The 14,101-nt window shown below is 51.5% G+C and overlaps 1 protein-coding gene across 2 annotated transcripts in view; it reads left to right on the top strand.

Moving 5' to 3' along the window:
- The window catches only part of TTC33 (tetratricopeptide repeat domain 33), a 54,835-nt gene extending 44,181 nt beyond the window's left edge, over positions 1 to 10,654 (top strand). For both annotated transcript variants that reach the window (XM_029061219.2, XM_039911530.1), the window contains one exon: positions 8,719 to 10,654. In XM_029061219.2, the coding sequence (XP_028917052.1) occupies positions 8,719 to 9,072 (354 nt within the window). In that variant the 3' untranslated portion in view covers positions 9,073 to 10,654. The remainder of the gene's footprint in view (positions 1 to 8,718) is intronic.
- The last annotated feature ends 3,447 nt before the right edge of the window (positions 10,655 to 14,101 follow it).

Raw genomic sequence — 14,101 nt, forward strand, 5'->3', positions numbered from 1 at the left:
CGGGATGGGGTCGGAGGTCCAGGTGGGGGGGTTGATTTTGAAAGGAGGCAGGAGATCTCCTCTTGAAATACTCCTGGGAAAGGTGGGAGAGTTGAAGACAGAGAAGGAGGTGGGAGGGACCGGAGAGGAGCTGGGGAGATTTTAGAGAGATCACACCTGATGCTTTCAATTATTCCAATATAGTACGTGGCCAGGTCATTAGGGACAAGAGATGCGGGAGGACAGAGAGTTGAGGAGAGAGTTAAACGTCCGAAACACCTGGTGAAGGCAGTGGGCACGGGACTCAATAAGGATGGAGAAATAATGTTGAGGGCAGAGGTGAAGCAGGCAAGGATGAACTTCGAAGCGAACGAGGTCGGAGCGATATCTAGATTTCCACCAGTGGCTCTTGCGCGGGAGCGAAGGAAGCGGAGCTTGGAGGTGATCCGGGGCTGACGGTGAGTGGTACGAGATCAGCAAAGGAATAAGGGAGCCAGTGAGTTGAGTTCAGTAGAGAGGGTGGCGTTGAGGTCGTCGTTGGGGACGTCAAGAGAAGGAAATTTGGGTATGGAGTCTCAATGGGGCTTGATGACTTGAGAAAATTCGAGATCCCTTACTGCGTTGCCCTTGTACTCGGATATGCTCCCTTTATTCACCTCTCCCTCAGCTCCACAGCACTTACGTAGGTGTCTGTAATTTATTTATTCATTCAATAGTATTTATTGAGCGCTTACTATGTGCAGAGCACTGTACTAAGCGCTTGGAATGAACAAGTCGGCAACAGATAGAGACAGTCCCTGCCCTTTGACGGGCTTACGGTCTAATCGGGGGTGACGGACAGACGAGAACGATGGCAATAAATAGAGTCAAGGGGAAGAACATCTCGTAAAACAATGGCAACTAAATAGAATCAAGGCGATGTACATTTCATTAACAAAATAAATAGGGTAACGGAATGTCTGACTCCCCCTTTAGACTGTAAGCTCATAATACTACTGCTACTACTACTGATAATAATAATGGTATTTGTTAAACGCCTATTATGTGCCAAGCAGTGTTCTGAGCTCTGGGATTGAAACAACTAATCAGGTTGTCCCAACTAACGATGGTATTTGTTAAGCACTTTCTGTGTGTCAAGCACTGTTCTAAGCACAGGGGTCGATACAAGGTAATCAGGTTGTCCCACGTGGGGCTCACAGTCTTAATCCCCATTTCACAGATGAGGTAACCGAGGCACAGAGAAGTTAAGTGACTCGCCCAAAGTCACACAGCCGATAAGTAGAGGAGCCAGGATTAGAGCTGAGGTCTCTGGGGAAACAGGATAGATTTGCGGGGAGGGGGGGCGTGTGTGGGAGACAAGGCAGGTGAGGAGGCTGTGGTCGGATAGAGGGATTTCAGAGTTGGCGCGGGCAGATGTCACACGGCGACTAGAGACGATGAGATCGATTGTGGGTCCGGGTCGGTGAGCGGATCAGCTGGGACGGAGCAAGAGGTCGGTGGAGCTGAGCAGTGATAGAAAGCGGGCATCGGCAGGGTCGTCAGGAACATCCACATGGATCTTGGATATTCCCTTTAGACTCTAAGCTCGTCTTCGGCAGGGAATGTGTCAGTTATATTGTTGTGTCTACTCTCCCAAGCGCTTAGTAAATGTTCTGCACACATTAGGCCCTCAGTAAATATCAACTGATGGATCGGTTGATATTGAAGTCCCCGAGGATCTATGTAGGGATGGAGAAAGAGAAGGAATGTGAGAGAGGGATCAGAATGGTTCAGAAAGTTGGAGGTGGGGCTTGGGGGGCGGTAGCTTCTGGAGCGGGTGGTAGAGACAGATGATTTGGGCCGCAAAGGGAAGGAGAGAGAGGGATGGAGGTGGCGGAGTGAGGTAACTGAGGCACAGAGAAGGCGAATGACTTGCTGAACCGGTTCGCCGTTGGATGTTCGCCGAACCGGTCCTTGAGAGTGAAGAGGCCAGGGTTTAGGGGTAAACAGAGGGCTGGATTGATGTGAAGGTACGCAGCTGTTGATGTGTAAAAATCCAGGTCCTGGTGACAGCTGTTCTGTGTTCTCTACGGTGCGATCGGGTCGGGGAGCGGGAAGCCCAAGGAGAGGCTACTCCTCGGTGGTTTGGAAGCAAAATCTATGAGTCCCGGGTCTGAGGCGGCTCAGCAGAGAGATCTCAGGATCCTTGGGCAGTCCTCTAGCCTGGGTGACGTTTGATGTCCTGGACCGGCCGGGGCGGCTCGGCAGAGAGAGAAAACTCATCGCCCACGGGCAGATCCATCCCAGGCGATGTTCGATGGCTTGGGCCGGCCCAGGTGGCTCGGCAGGGAGAGCTATCAGTGGCCTTGGGCAGCTGTCTGTCCTGGGCGACGTTCCGTGTCCTGGACCAGCTGAGGCAGCCTGGCAGAGAGAGAGAGATCTCAGTATCTGCGGGCAGCTCTCTGTCTGGGCAATGTTTGATGGTCCGGGTTGGCAAAGGCAGCTCGGCAGAGAGAGAGAGAGCTCGGCGCAGCACCGTCCTCTCAACAGAAGCCTCTCAGCTTAGTCATTTCAGCACAGGCCTCTGAGCGCTAGCTTCCCTGTATAGGCCTCTCAGTTCAGTAAGCCTTCCCAACTAGACCCACATTTTCTCTTCTCCCACTTAGAGCGTTGCCCTTGAACTTGGATTTGCACCCTTTATTCACCTCTCCCTCAAGCCCCACAGCACTTATGTAGGTGGCTGTAATTTATTTAGATTAACGTCTGTCTCCCCATCTAGACTGTAAGTTTGTGGCGGGCTGGGAACGTGTCTACCAGTTCTACTGTACCGTTCTCTCTGTACGCAGTAAACGTTCAGCAAATACAATTGATACAGTCCTCTTGGTTTAGGCCCCCGAGTACAGTCCTCGGCACATTCAAAAAAAATAACCAACGGTAGGATTGATTGATTGGAGAATCACAAAGTGACTTTTTTGTATCTTCCCAGTTGCGTGAAGAAACGGGAAACGTGTCAGCCATTCGGACCCCAAGTTTCCGTAGCACTTTTATAACTGTCAGATAGAACTGATCCTGTGAGCTTCTCCCGAGAGAAGGCAGGAAATAAGATGGAGAAAAAGGTCTTTGAAATTTTGAGAAGACGGGTACTGTTAATTAAAGGCCCTGGATTTCACAGTGCTCATGAAGAGTCTCCTCACGGGTTAGATCTCTCAGGGACAGGATGCTTCTTCGAGTTAACCAACTGCCTCTAAGCAGCATAACACCAGTGCTATTTTTTAATGGTCTTCGTTAAGTGCTTACTATGTGCAAGGCACTGTACTAAGCTCAGGGGTATACAAACTAATGTTAGGACACAGTCCCTGTCCCACATGGGGCTCGTGAACCCGTCGTTGGGTAGGGATTGTCTCTATCTGTTGCCGATTTGTTACCTTCCAAGTGCTTAGTACAATGCTCTGCACACAGTAAGCGCTCAGTAAATACGACTGAATGAATCTCCAGTTTACAGATGAGGTAATGGAGGCTCAAAGAAGTGAAGTGACCTGCCCAGCAGACAAGCGGCAGAGCAGGGATTAGAACCCAAATCCTCTGCCTCTCAAGCCCGGGCTCTTTCCACTAGGCCACATGGCTTCCCTCTTTAAATCCTGCCTTCTGATGCTAACTGTGTTCAGAACCTTAGCAGGCTAAACCCGACTGTCAGTGTCTGGGAGCTGTAGGTAAGGCCTCTAGGGTGAAGACATTTGTCATGACTTCCTTCACTCTGGGAAAGGTAGTAATGGTATTTACTAGGCACTTACTGTGTGCAGAGCACTGTGGTAGGCGCTGAGAAGGACTACCCAGGTGGGAATTAGACATAATCCCCGGCCCTCAGAAGGCTTCTACTCTAATGTGAACGTCTACTTCTGGCCAGTGACAAAGCGTTCGTGTTTAATGATTTCTTCCATCGTCACCCTCCTATCCGTTCCTTTCTGCAGCAGGAACGTGCATACGATTGTGGATGCATTTAATAATAATAATAATAATAATTGTGGTATTTGTTAAGCGCTTCCATGGGCCAAGCACTGTATGACGCGCTGGGGTAGAGACACGATAATCAGGTCCCAGCCACATGGGGCTCACATTCTAAGTATTCGTTCATTTATTCAATAGTATCTGTTGAGCGCTTACTAACTATGTGCAGAGCACTGTACTAAGCACTTGGAATGTACGATTCGGCATCAGATGGAGACAGACCCTGCCCATTGGCGGGCTCACGGTCTAGGAGGGGACACACGAATCCCCATTTTTGAAGATGAGGGAGCTGAGGCATAGAGAACCGAAGAGACTTGCCCAAGGTTTCCCAGCAGGCAAGTGGCAGAGCAGGAATTAGAACCTAGGTCTATACTTTTCCCTAAGTCTGTACATTTGTAATAATAATAATAATTTCGGTATTAGTTAAGCACTGTGTGCCAGGTACCTACTAAGTGCTGGGATGGATACAAGCAAATTGGGATCATTCATTCATTTATTCATTCGGTCGTATTTATTGAGTGCTTACTACGTGCAGAGTACTCTACTAAGCGTTTGGGAAGTTCAATCTGGCAACAGATAGATTGGAAACGTTCCCTGCCCCACACGGGGCTCGCAGTCTCAGTGCCCGTTTTACAGAAGAGGTAACTGAGGCATGGAAAGCTGAAGCGACTTGCCCGAGGTCTCATAGCAGACAAGTGGAGGAGCCGGGATTAGAGCCCTTTACCTTCTGACTCCCAGGCCCGTGCTCTATCCTCGACGCCGTGCTGCTTTGTACGTGCACATACACATATATTAAATTGTCCTTTCTTATTGGTCACCACTACTGACGTGTGTGTCTGTGTCTGTCTGTGTGTAAACAAAACCCCCACTCCCATTGTCTGGTAGAGTATTTGCAAAATCCCAGAATAAATTTTGATTTTAGAGCTCTTGACTACTCGTTTTTCAGCCATTTCTTGTAGGGGGGGATTTTTGTCTTGAGTAACTAACTGATTTTTGACAATCCCTGGAAATACAATTTGTTAACTTTGTGACAGGGTATTTACCCAGTATCTGCAAACACCTCATAGTCCTTAGTGACTCTGTAGTGAATCCTGAAAGGTGACATTGGCCTGAGGCAAATTCAAAGTATTCCTTCCTTGTATCGCTCAAGAGGTCAATGGTTAATATTCCTTGATCTTCGATGAATTTACTAAAGCTCCCTTGTCTTGGAGAAACATATATGATGATGATGATGATGATGATTCCCTTGCACGGGATTTATGTACCTATATTTAAATTATGTATTGTCAATTATTTATTTGTATTACTGTCTGTCTCCTCCTGTAGACTGAAAGTTTGTTAAGGACAGGGAACTTGTCTGCCAACTCTGTTGCATTATACTCTCCCACGTGCTTAGTGTAATGCTTTGCACAAAGTAAGTGCCACCACTTGTCTGCTGCGTGACTTTAGGCAAGTCACTTCTCTGGGCCTCAGTTACCTTATCTGTAAAATGAAGATCGAGACCCGCGAGCCCCACTTGGGACGGGGACGGTGTCCAACCCCATTTGCTTGTGTCCACCCCAGAGCTTAGTATGGTGTCTGGCACATAGTAAGCGCTTAAGTACCAGAGTTGCTATTACTAGCATTATTATTATGAGTACGATTCCCACCTCTCTTCATGCACAGAAAAGGTAGCTGGCTAGAATCAGTCCATGAAGAGTCTTGCAAGAGACGGGGGAGGGTCTCGGAAAAGTGCAGAGTGTATGTGGAGTGTATGCTCAGCTAGCATAATAATTGTAGTATCCGTTAAACACTTAATCCCGGCTCTGTCACTCATCAGCTGTGTGACTTTGGGGAAGTCACTTTCCTTCTCTGTGCTTCAGTTACCTCATCTGTAAAATGGGGTTGAAGACTGGGAGCCCCACCTGGGACAACCCGATGACCTTGTATCTACCCCAGCGCTTAGAACAGTGCTTGGAGCATAGTAAGCGCTTAAGAAATACCATCATCGTCATCACTTACTCTGTGTTGAGCATTGGGGTAGATACCAAATAATCAGGTCAGATGCAGTCCGCGTCCCAGGTGGAGCCGAGAGTCTAGCAGGAAGGGAGAACCGGTATTTCATCCCTTATCAATCAATCGTGATATTTATTGAGGGCCTACTGTGTGCACAGAGCTTGGGAGGGTCCGATATAATAGGTTCTGTTGCCACCATCGCTGCCCACCAGGAATTTGTAGAGGAGGGCGGGGAGACAGATGTGAAAATAAATTACAGATAAGGGAAATGGCAGAGCATAAAGTCCATAAGTGCCGTGGGATTGGAGAGGGAGTGAATATCAAAGCGCTCAGAGGTACGGACCCGAGGTGCTGGGTGATGCAGGAGGAAGGGCGAATAGGGTGGGGAAAAGAGAGATTCATTCATTCAATTAATTCATTCAATAGTATTTATTGAGCGCTTACTATGTGCAGAGCACTGTACCAAGCACTTGGAATGTACAAATCGGTAACAGAGACAGTCCCTGCCCTTTGACGGGCTTGCGGTCTGATCGAGGGAGACGGACAGACGAGAACAACGGCAGGCTGTGCGGAGGAGCCGTGAATTTAGCGGGGCTTTGAAGATGGGGCGACTGGCGGTCTGCCAGACGGGAAGGGGGAGGATAAGGCCAGGCTTGGCGGCGACACACGGGCAGATGAGATGGGGTACAGGGAGTGGGTTGGGGTTGGAGGTGCCAAGAGTGCCCGCTGGGTTGGACTAGGAGAGCGGCGAGGTGAGGTAGGAAGGGGAAGAGGGGATTGAGGGCTTTAAAGCCGATGGCGAGAAGCTTCTGCTTGGCAGGGTGGCTTGTTTTTAATGAGATGTTCTTCCCCTCGATTCTATTTATCGCCATTGTTCTTGTCAGTCCGTCTCCCCCGATTAGACCGTAAGCCCGTCAAGGGGCGGGGACTGTCTCTATCTGTTGCCGAATTGTCCATTCCGAGCGCTTAGTACAGTGCTCTGCACATAGTAAGCGCTCAATAAATACTATTGAATGAACGGATGGGCAGCTGTCGGAGGATCTCGAGGAGCGGGGAGACGTAGACGGAGCGGTTTTTGAGAAGAACCATCCGGGCAGCGGAGGGAAGTGTGACCTGGATCGGGGAGAGGCAGGAAGCGGGGAGGTCAGGGAAGAGGCCGACGCAGTAATCGAGGCAGGGTAAGGTAAGCGCTTGGCTCAGCGTCGTAGCAGTTCGGATGGAGAGGAAGGGGCTCGGTAGGCGAGGAGACGGCGGCCCGGAGAAGTGAAGTGACTTGCCTGAGGCCACACAGCAGGCCGGGGGGCAGAGACGGGATCAGATCCCGGGTCCTCTGGCTCCCAGGCCTTCAGGCTGGCATCCTTGCCTTGGGCCCATCCCCAAAGGTACAGCCCGGGCGGGACGGAGTCGGTGACGAGAAGCAGCGTGGCCTAGTGGCCGGAACCCGGGCCCGGGAGTCCAAGGACCCGGGTCTTAATCCCGGCTCCGCCACTTGTCCGCTGCGTGAGCCTGGGCAAGGCACTTCGTTTCTCTTGGCCTCGGTGACCTCATCTGGAAAATGGGGATTAAGAGCGCGAGCCCCATGTGGGACTCCGTCCGGCCCGTCTCGTTTCTTCCTCAGTGCTCAGTCCAGTGTCAGGCACAGAGAAAGCGCTTAAATCCCATACCGAAAAAAGGGCGAGAGGAGTGGTGGGGGTTGGTACACTCTGGCCCCTTTCACCACCCCCTTGGCGTGACTCCCACAAGCGGCTCGCGTGGTGAGGGATTGGAGTCAGACTGAAACCTGCCTTTTTTCCTCCTCCTTGACCGTCCCCATACTGGCACCCACCCACAGCTACAAGGCCTAGTGGCTAGAGCACGGGCCTGGGAGTCAGAAGGTCGTGGGTTCTAATCCCGCCTCCTCCTCTTGCCCGCTGTGTGACCTTGAGCAAGTCACTTCACTTCTCTGGGCCTCAACGGGGATTGGGACTGCGAGCGCCCCGTGGGACGGGGACTGTGTCCAACCCTCTTTGCTTGTATCCACCGTGCCTGGCACACAGTAAGCGTTTAACAAGTACCCTAAGTATTAGCATTACTATTTATTGAGCATTTAGTGTGTGAAGCAGCAGGGGAAGCAGCGTGGCTCAGTGGAAAAGAGCCTGGGCTTCGGAGTCCGAGGTCATGAGTTCGACTCCCGGCTCTGCCACTTGTCAGCCGCGCGACCGTGGGCGAGTCACTTCGCTTCTCCGGGCCTCAGTTCCCTCATCTGTAAAATGGGGATTAACCGTGAGCCTCACGTGGGACAACCCGATGACCCTGTATCTCCCCCAGCGCTTAGAACAGTGCTCGGCACCTAGTAAGCGCTTAACAAACACCAACGTTATTACCATTATTATTATTATTAGCGTGTGCAGAGCGCTGTACTGAGAAGCAGCGTGGCTCAGTGGAAAGAGCACAGGCTCGGAAGTCAGAGGTCACGGGTTCAACTCCCCGCTCAGCCGCTTGTCAGCTGTGTGACTTCGGGCGAGTCACTTCACTTCTCTGTGCCTCAGTTACCTCATCTGTCAAATGGGGATTAAGACTGTGAGCCCCTCGTGGGACAACCTGATCACCTTGTATCCTCTCCAGTGCTCAGAACAGTGCTTTGCACATAGTAAGCGCTTAACAAATGCCATCTCTATTATTATTATTATTCCTGAGAGGTTGGGAGACTACATTATAACAGAACAGGCACGTTCTGTTACCATCATCGTTCTTATTACCATTCGCCTCCACTCCCTGTAGGCGATCCGCAGTTTCCAGGTGGCCTTGCACATCTACCCCATGAACGCGGAAATATGGAAGGAAGATCTGTCGTGGGCCAGAACGCTCCAAGACCAGCAGCGGGAGGCCCAGGGGTCCAGGAGCGCGGCCGGGCCCGTCCCGGAGCCCGACCGGACCCCGGAACCCATCCCGGACTACGACTTCGAGAGCGACGAGATCGTGGCCGTGTGCGCCGCCATCGCGGAGAAGCAGAAGCCGCCTCCGGCCACGAAGACCACGGTCATCGTGTCCGCCTCCGGCGCCGTGGAGACCGTCACCGACCGGGACCCGGGGCCCGCCGTCCCGGACGGGTCCGTCTTCATCAAAGCCCGGTGACGCGGTCCGCCCCGGGGCCGGGGTGACTTGCCGCGTTTCCGCTTGGGGTCGAGGAGCGGGGCGGTCCCGCCGGAGTAAAGCAGGGCCACGCCGTCTGTTCGGCGGCGGATCGATCCGACGGAGACGGAGAGCCGGGAGCCGAATGTCGCGTCGAGTTCCGTCGGCGTCGCTCTCGGCTCTGAAGAGCGTGCGCGTAAACCTCGGGGCGGGATTGATGGATTTCATTTCGCCCTTTTAGGTGAGCGTAGCTGCGGCTTCTTCCTTTTCATAAAGCCTGACCTGTAGGCGCGAGAGCTTTTTAAAACAAGACAGGACACGCACGTTCATTTCCAGAGCGCCAGGGGGACGATGATTTTGAAGCGCCAGTTGTATCGGGCAGGTTTTGGGAAGGAAATGGCAAATGGTTATTTCCCCCCGCCCCATCTGACATAGGAGACAGAGGAAGATTGAACCACAAAGGAAACCCCAGAAGATACGTAAGCTCCTAGAGCGTTTGGGAAGCGAAAGGCTAAACTTACTGACCTACTGAGGGAAATATTTGCAAATTCTGCAAAATCCACTTGTTCTGTCTGAGGGCGTGCAATGCATCGGTTTTAGACCCTCTGCCTTTATTCGTGCTCCTTGGTTTGATCCTAATTGAAACAAACAAAAAAAGCATCTTCCGCACCTGTGCCCGTATTCACAGTCTCCTCCCGTCTCTGCCCGGCCCCAGGGACGCGTCCCGAAAGACATCTCGTGATATCGCAACTTTCGTTTTTTTAAAGGCAGCGTTTACTCCGGGTGATTATGCTTCATAAACGCTGTGGTTTTCTGTTAAAGTAGTGGCTTTATAGTTGGCGTATCTGTGCAGCCATCTCCCCCCACTTCCTAACAACTCGGTATGTTACCCCCCCCCCCCCCCAGACTTTTGAAAAGCCTGCGCGACTGCAGATCCTCCATACCGCATGGTCGGCTTCTAACCGGAGCTTCCTCGAAATCAACTTGGGTACAGAGGTGCCACGCCACCCCCGCTCAGGAAAATCGACCGCCCGTTAACAGCGTCAAAAAATGAGGCGGAGAGGTGGAGTTGTGCTGTTTCTGAGCTCCCGGAAGGTCTGGGGCAAGATGAGCCCTGGCCTTGGCGGGAGTGAAGGGAGATAGTGTTTGGAACCGGTTTTTGGTCAGGATGGCGTCGGCGAGGGCTCCGTGTGGTGGGTGGCCCGATCTGTGGCCTTGTGTGGACGGTTTTATATTCGAGGAGGGGAAATCCTCCGGGCACCTGCCCTTGCCGCTCACAGCGCGAATGGGCAGAGGAAAGTCCTGCATTTGTTCCGCTTGTAACTCTGAGGTGGAAAAATCCCCAGCTACTTCCCCCACAGAAAGTACTTGGACCCCCACTGTTAGCTAGGAAAGAAAGGGACTCTCCGGTAGAGAGGTGATATCCCAGGGAGGCAAATTAACTTCTTTTCCATGAACGGACAACCCTGTAAAATTGGATGGTCGGGTAAGTAGTAAGGGAACCTGACTGTAACCTTGTAAATTGTTTTTCCGTGATGACCGCGTTTCCTCGTCTATTAAAGACTTCGTGTTATAAAGCTGTGGATTTCCGTGCCGCTCTTTGTCGTGTTTAACAGTCTAGTGAACTATTTATACAACTCATTTCCTCTTAGCGGGTCATTGGGTTTTATAAATGATTTGGGTACCAAGTTCTTGCTTCTATCGAACGTTCCCAGCCACCCAGTAGAGTACAGTTCCCAAGGACACCAGTACAGTGTGCTAAAATGCAGGCTCCTGGAAGGTGGGGTGTTTTGTTTTTTTTTTTAATGGGTATTAATAAGCACTCAGTAAGCGCCAGGCATTGTACTAAGCGCTGGGGTAGCTAATCAGGTTGGACACATTCCATAAGGCTCACAGTCTTAATTCCCATTTTACAAATGAGGTAACGGAGGCACGGAGAAATTGAACCACGTGCTCGAGGTCACACAGCAAAGTGGTGAAGCTGGGATCAGAACCCAGGTCCTTCTGACTCCCACGTCTGTGCTGTATCCACTAGGCTACATTGCTTCTCAATCAGGTCTGTTTAATTAATCATTATGGTATTTGTTAAGCGCTTACTATGTGCCAAGCACTGTTCTAAGCGCTGGGGTCGATACAAGGTAATCAGATTGTCCCACGTGGGGCTCCCTGGCTTAATCTCCATTTTACAGATGAGGGAACTGAGGCACGGAGAAGTAAAGTGACTTGCCCTAGTCGCACAGCAGGCAAGTGGCGGAGGTGGGATTAGAATCCACGTCCTCTGACTCCGACGCCTGTGCTCTTGCCACTAGGCCATGCTGCCTCTAGTCGGTTGGACTTTTCCACATGCTTAGCACGGGGGCCGCCTGCAGTTTAGTCTTCATTAGGGACAAGTGATGGTACAGCTCGGGAGCGAGCAGTAGCTTCTCGGTGCCGTTCTTCCAGGAGAGTTTCCAGAGCAGGAGAAAAATCAGAGAAAGCAGAGCAATAGTAGGAGATTAGATCCTGGGGAAATAGTAGGGAAAACAGAAAAAAAGCAGGGAGACCTACGAGGCTGACGCAGTAGTCAGGGTGGGTTAGGGTAAGCGCTTTCATTCACTCAGCCGTATTTATTGAGCGCTTACTGTGTGCCGAGCACCGTACTAAGCACTTGTGAGAGTACGATATAACAATAACCACATCCCCTGCCCACAACGAGCCTACGGTCTAGAGGGGAAGACGGACATTAATAGAAATGAATAAATTACAGATATGGACATAAGCGCGGTAGGGCCGGGAGAGGGGACGAATCGAGGGAGCAAGTCAGGGCAACTCAGAGGGAGTGGGAGAAGAGGAAAGGAGGGCTTCGTCATGGAAGGCCTCTTGGAGGAGGTGTGCCTCCGATGAGGCTTTGAAGAGAGGGAAGAGTAATTGGTTTTGAAGACGGAGGGCGTTCCAGGCCAGAGGCAGGATGTAGGCGAGAGGTTGGCGGCGAGATAGACGGGATCCAGGTACAGTGGGAAGGTTAGCATTAGAGGAGCAAAGTGTGCGGGCTGCGCTGTAGTAGGAAAGTAGCAGGTCGAGGTAGGAGGGGGCGAGGGGATTGAGGGCTCTGAAGCCGACGGTGGGGAGTTTTTGTTCGATTTGGAGGTGAATGGGCAACCCCTGGAGTTTCTTGTTGGATTGGGGAAACAGGTCCCGAACATCTCTGTGGAAAAATGATGCAGGTAACAGACTGAAGTCGAGACTGGAGTGCTTGGAACATCACGGTAGCCGTTTGGATGGAAAGGAAAGGTGGAGGTCTAGAGGGGTTGTACATTTTCCAGATGGGAAAACCGAGTCCCAGAGAGGAGGACGGATACACCGGGAAAGCAACGTGGCCCGAGGGAACGAGCACGGACCTGGGTGTCAGAGGACCTGGGTTCTAATCTCGGCTCTGCCGCCTGTCTGCTCTATAATAATAATAATAATGATGGTATTTGTTAAGAGCAGAGCTTAACACTGTTCTAAGCACTGAGACAGATACAAGGTAATCAGGTTGTCCCACGTGGGGCTCACAGTCTTAATCCCCGTTAACTACTCTGAGCTTCAGTTGCCTCGTGTAAAATGGGGATTCCGTGCCTGTTGTCCCACCACCTTAGACTGTGAAACCCGCGGGGGGGACAGACTCTGTCCAACTTGATTATATTTTCTGTATCCCAGTGCTTAGTAATGTGTCTAGCATACGGTACGTGCCCAACAAGTCATTAAACATATTAAAAAAGCAAGGAAGAGGAGAGTGGAAATCAATCCGGAGAGGTAGGACAACCGCTGGATTCTCGACTCCAAAGCTGTCCTGTATATTCCCCGTCAGTCAATCAATCAATGGAATTTATTGAGTGCTTACCCTGTGCAGAGGGCTGTACTACGTGTTCGGGGGAGTACAACAGAATTCTATCGTAAACTCCTACCTGATGATAATTTTGATAATTGTAAAGCACTTTAAACTATGTGCCAGGCAGCGTGCCAAGCACTGGGGTGGATACGAGCAAGTCAGGTTGGGGACAGTCCCTGTCCCAAGTGGGGCTCACAGTCTCAATCCCCACTTTACAGATGAGCTAACCGAAGCGACTTGCCCAAGGTCACACGAGTGGTGGAGCCGGGATTAGAACCCATGACCTTCTGACTCCCGGGCCCGTGCTCCAGCCACTATGCCATGCTGCTTCGTGAGGAGGCGTAGTGCCTTCTGGATGCAGAAGGGAGAGGACGGCGGAGGCCAAAGATACATTCCCTGCCCTCCTAGGGCCGACGACCTCATCAGTAACGGAAAATGAAGACGGTATCCACTAAAGGCTCACCAGACGCCAACGGCCGAGCACCGTACTCTTTTTTCCCAATGGTATTTGTTAAGCGCTTGCTGTGTGCCAGGCGCTGTACTAAAGCACTGGGGTAGATACCAGCTGATCAGCTTGGACACATTCCGTATCCCACATGGCGCTCCCACTCTCGATCCCCGTTTTACAGATGAGGTGACAGGCCCAGAGACGTTAAGCGACTTGCCCGAGATCACGCAGCAGACGAGCGGCAGAGCGGGGATTAGAACCCAGGTCCTTCCGACTCCCAGGCCCGTGCTCTCTCCCCTAAGCCACACTGCTTCTTTCGGAAAGCGAGGCTAAATTATCTCACGGCGCCTGTGCCTCGCCGCTTCCCTGTCTTTGAGTCTGGGGCCCGCCGAGTCTCGCAGAGACTGTTACTGATCCAGCGTCCTTGCACCTTTTCCCAACAGTCAGGACTTTGCTCGGCACGGATTAGTCAATTAATGGTATTTATTGAGCGCTTACCGTGTGCAGAGCACTGTGCCAAGCGCCTGGGAGAGTACAGAGCGGTAGACTTAGCAGACACGACCCCTGCCCCCACAGAGCTCACTGTCTACGGGGGAGAGCGCTTCACGAAGACAACAATAACAGCTTTGAAATATCATCATCTGGAGCAAGGCATCTTCCCTGAGAGGAATCGGGTTTAAGTGCTGGAAAATCAAGGGCAGTCTCGACCACCAACGCCAAGTTACCATTTTATT

Source organism: Ornithorhynchus anatinus, chromosome 3 (assembly GCF_004115215.2).
Source record: "Ornithorhynchus anatinus isolate Pmale09 chromosome 3, mOrnAna1.pri.v4, whole genome shotgun sequence".
Lineage (NCBI taxonomy): Eukaryota > Metazoa > Chordata > Mammalia > Monotremata > Ornithorhynchidae > Ornithorhynchus > Ornithorhynchus anatinus.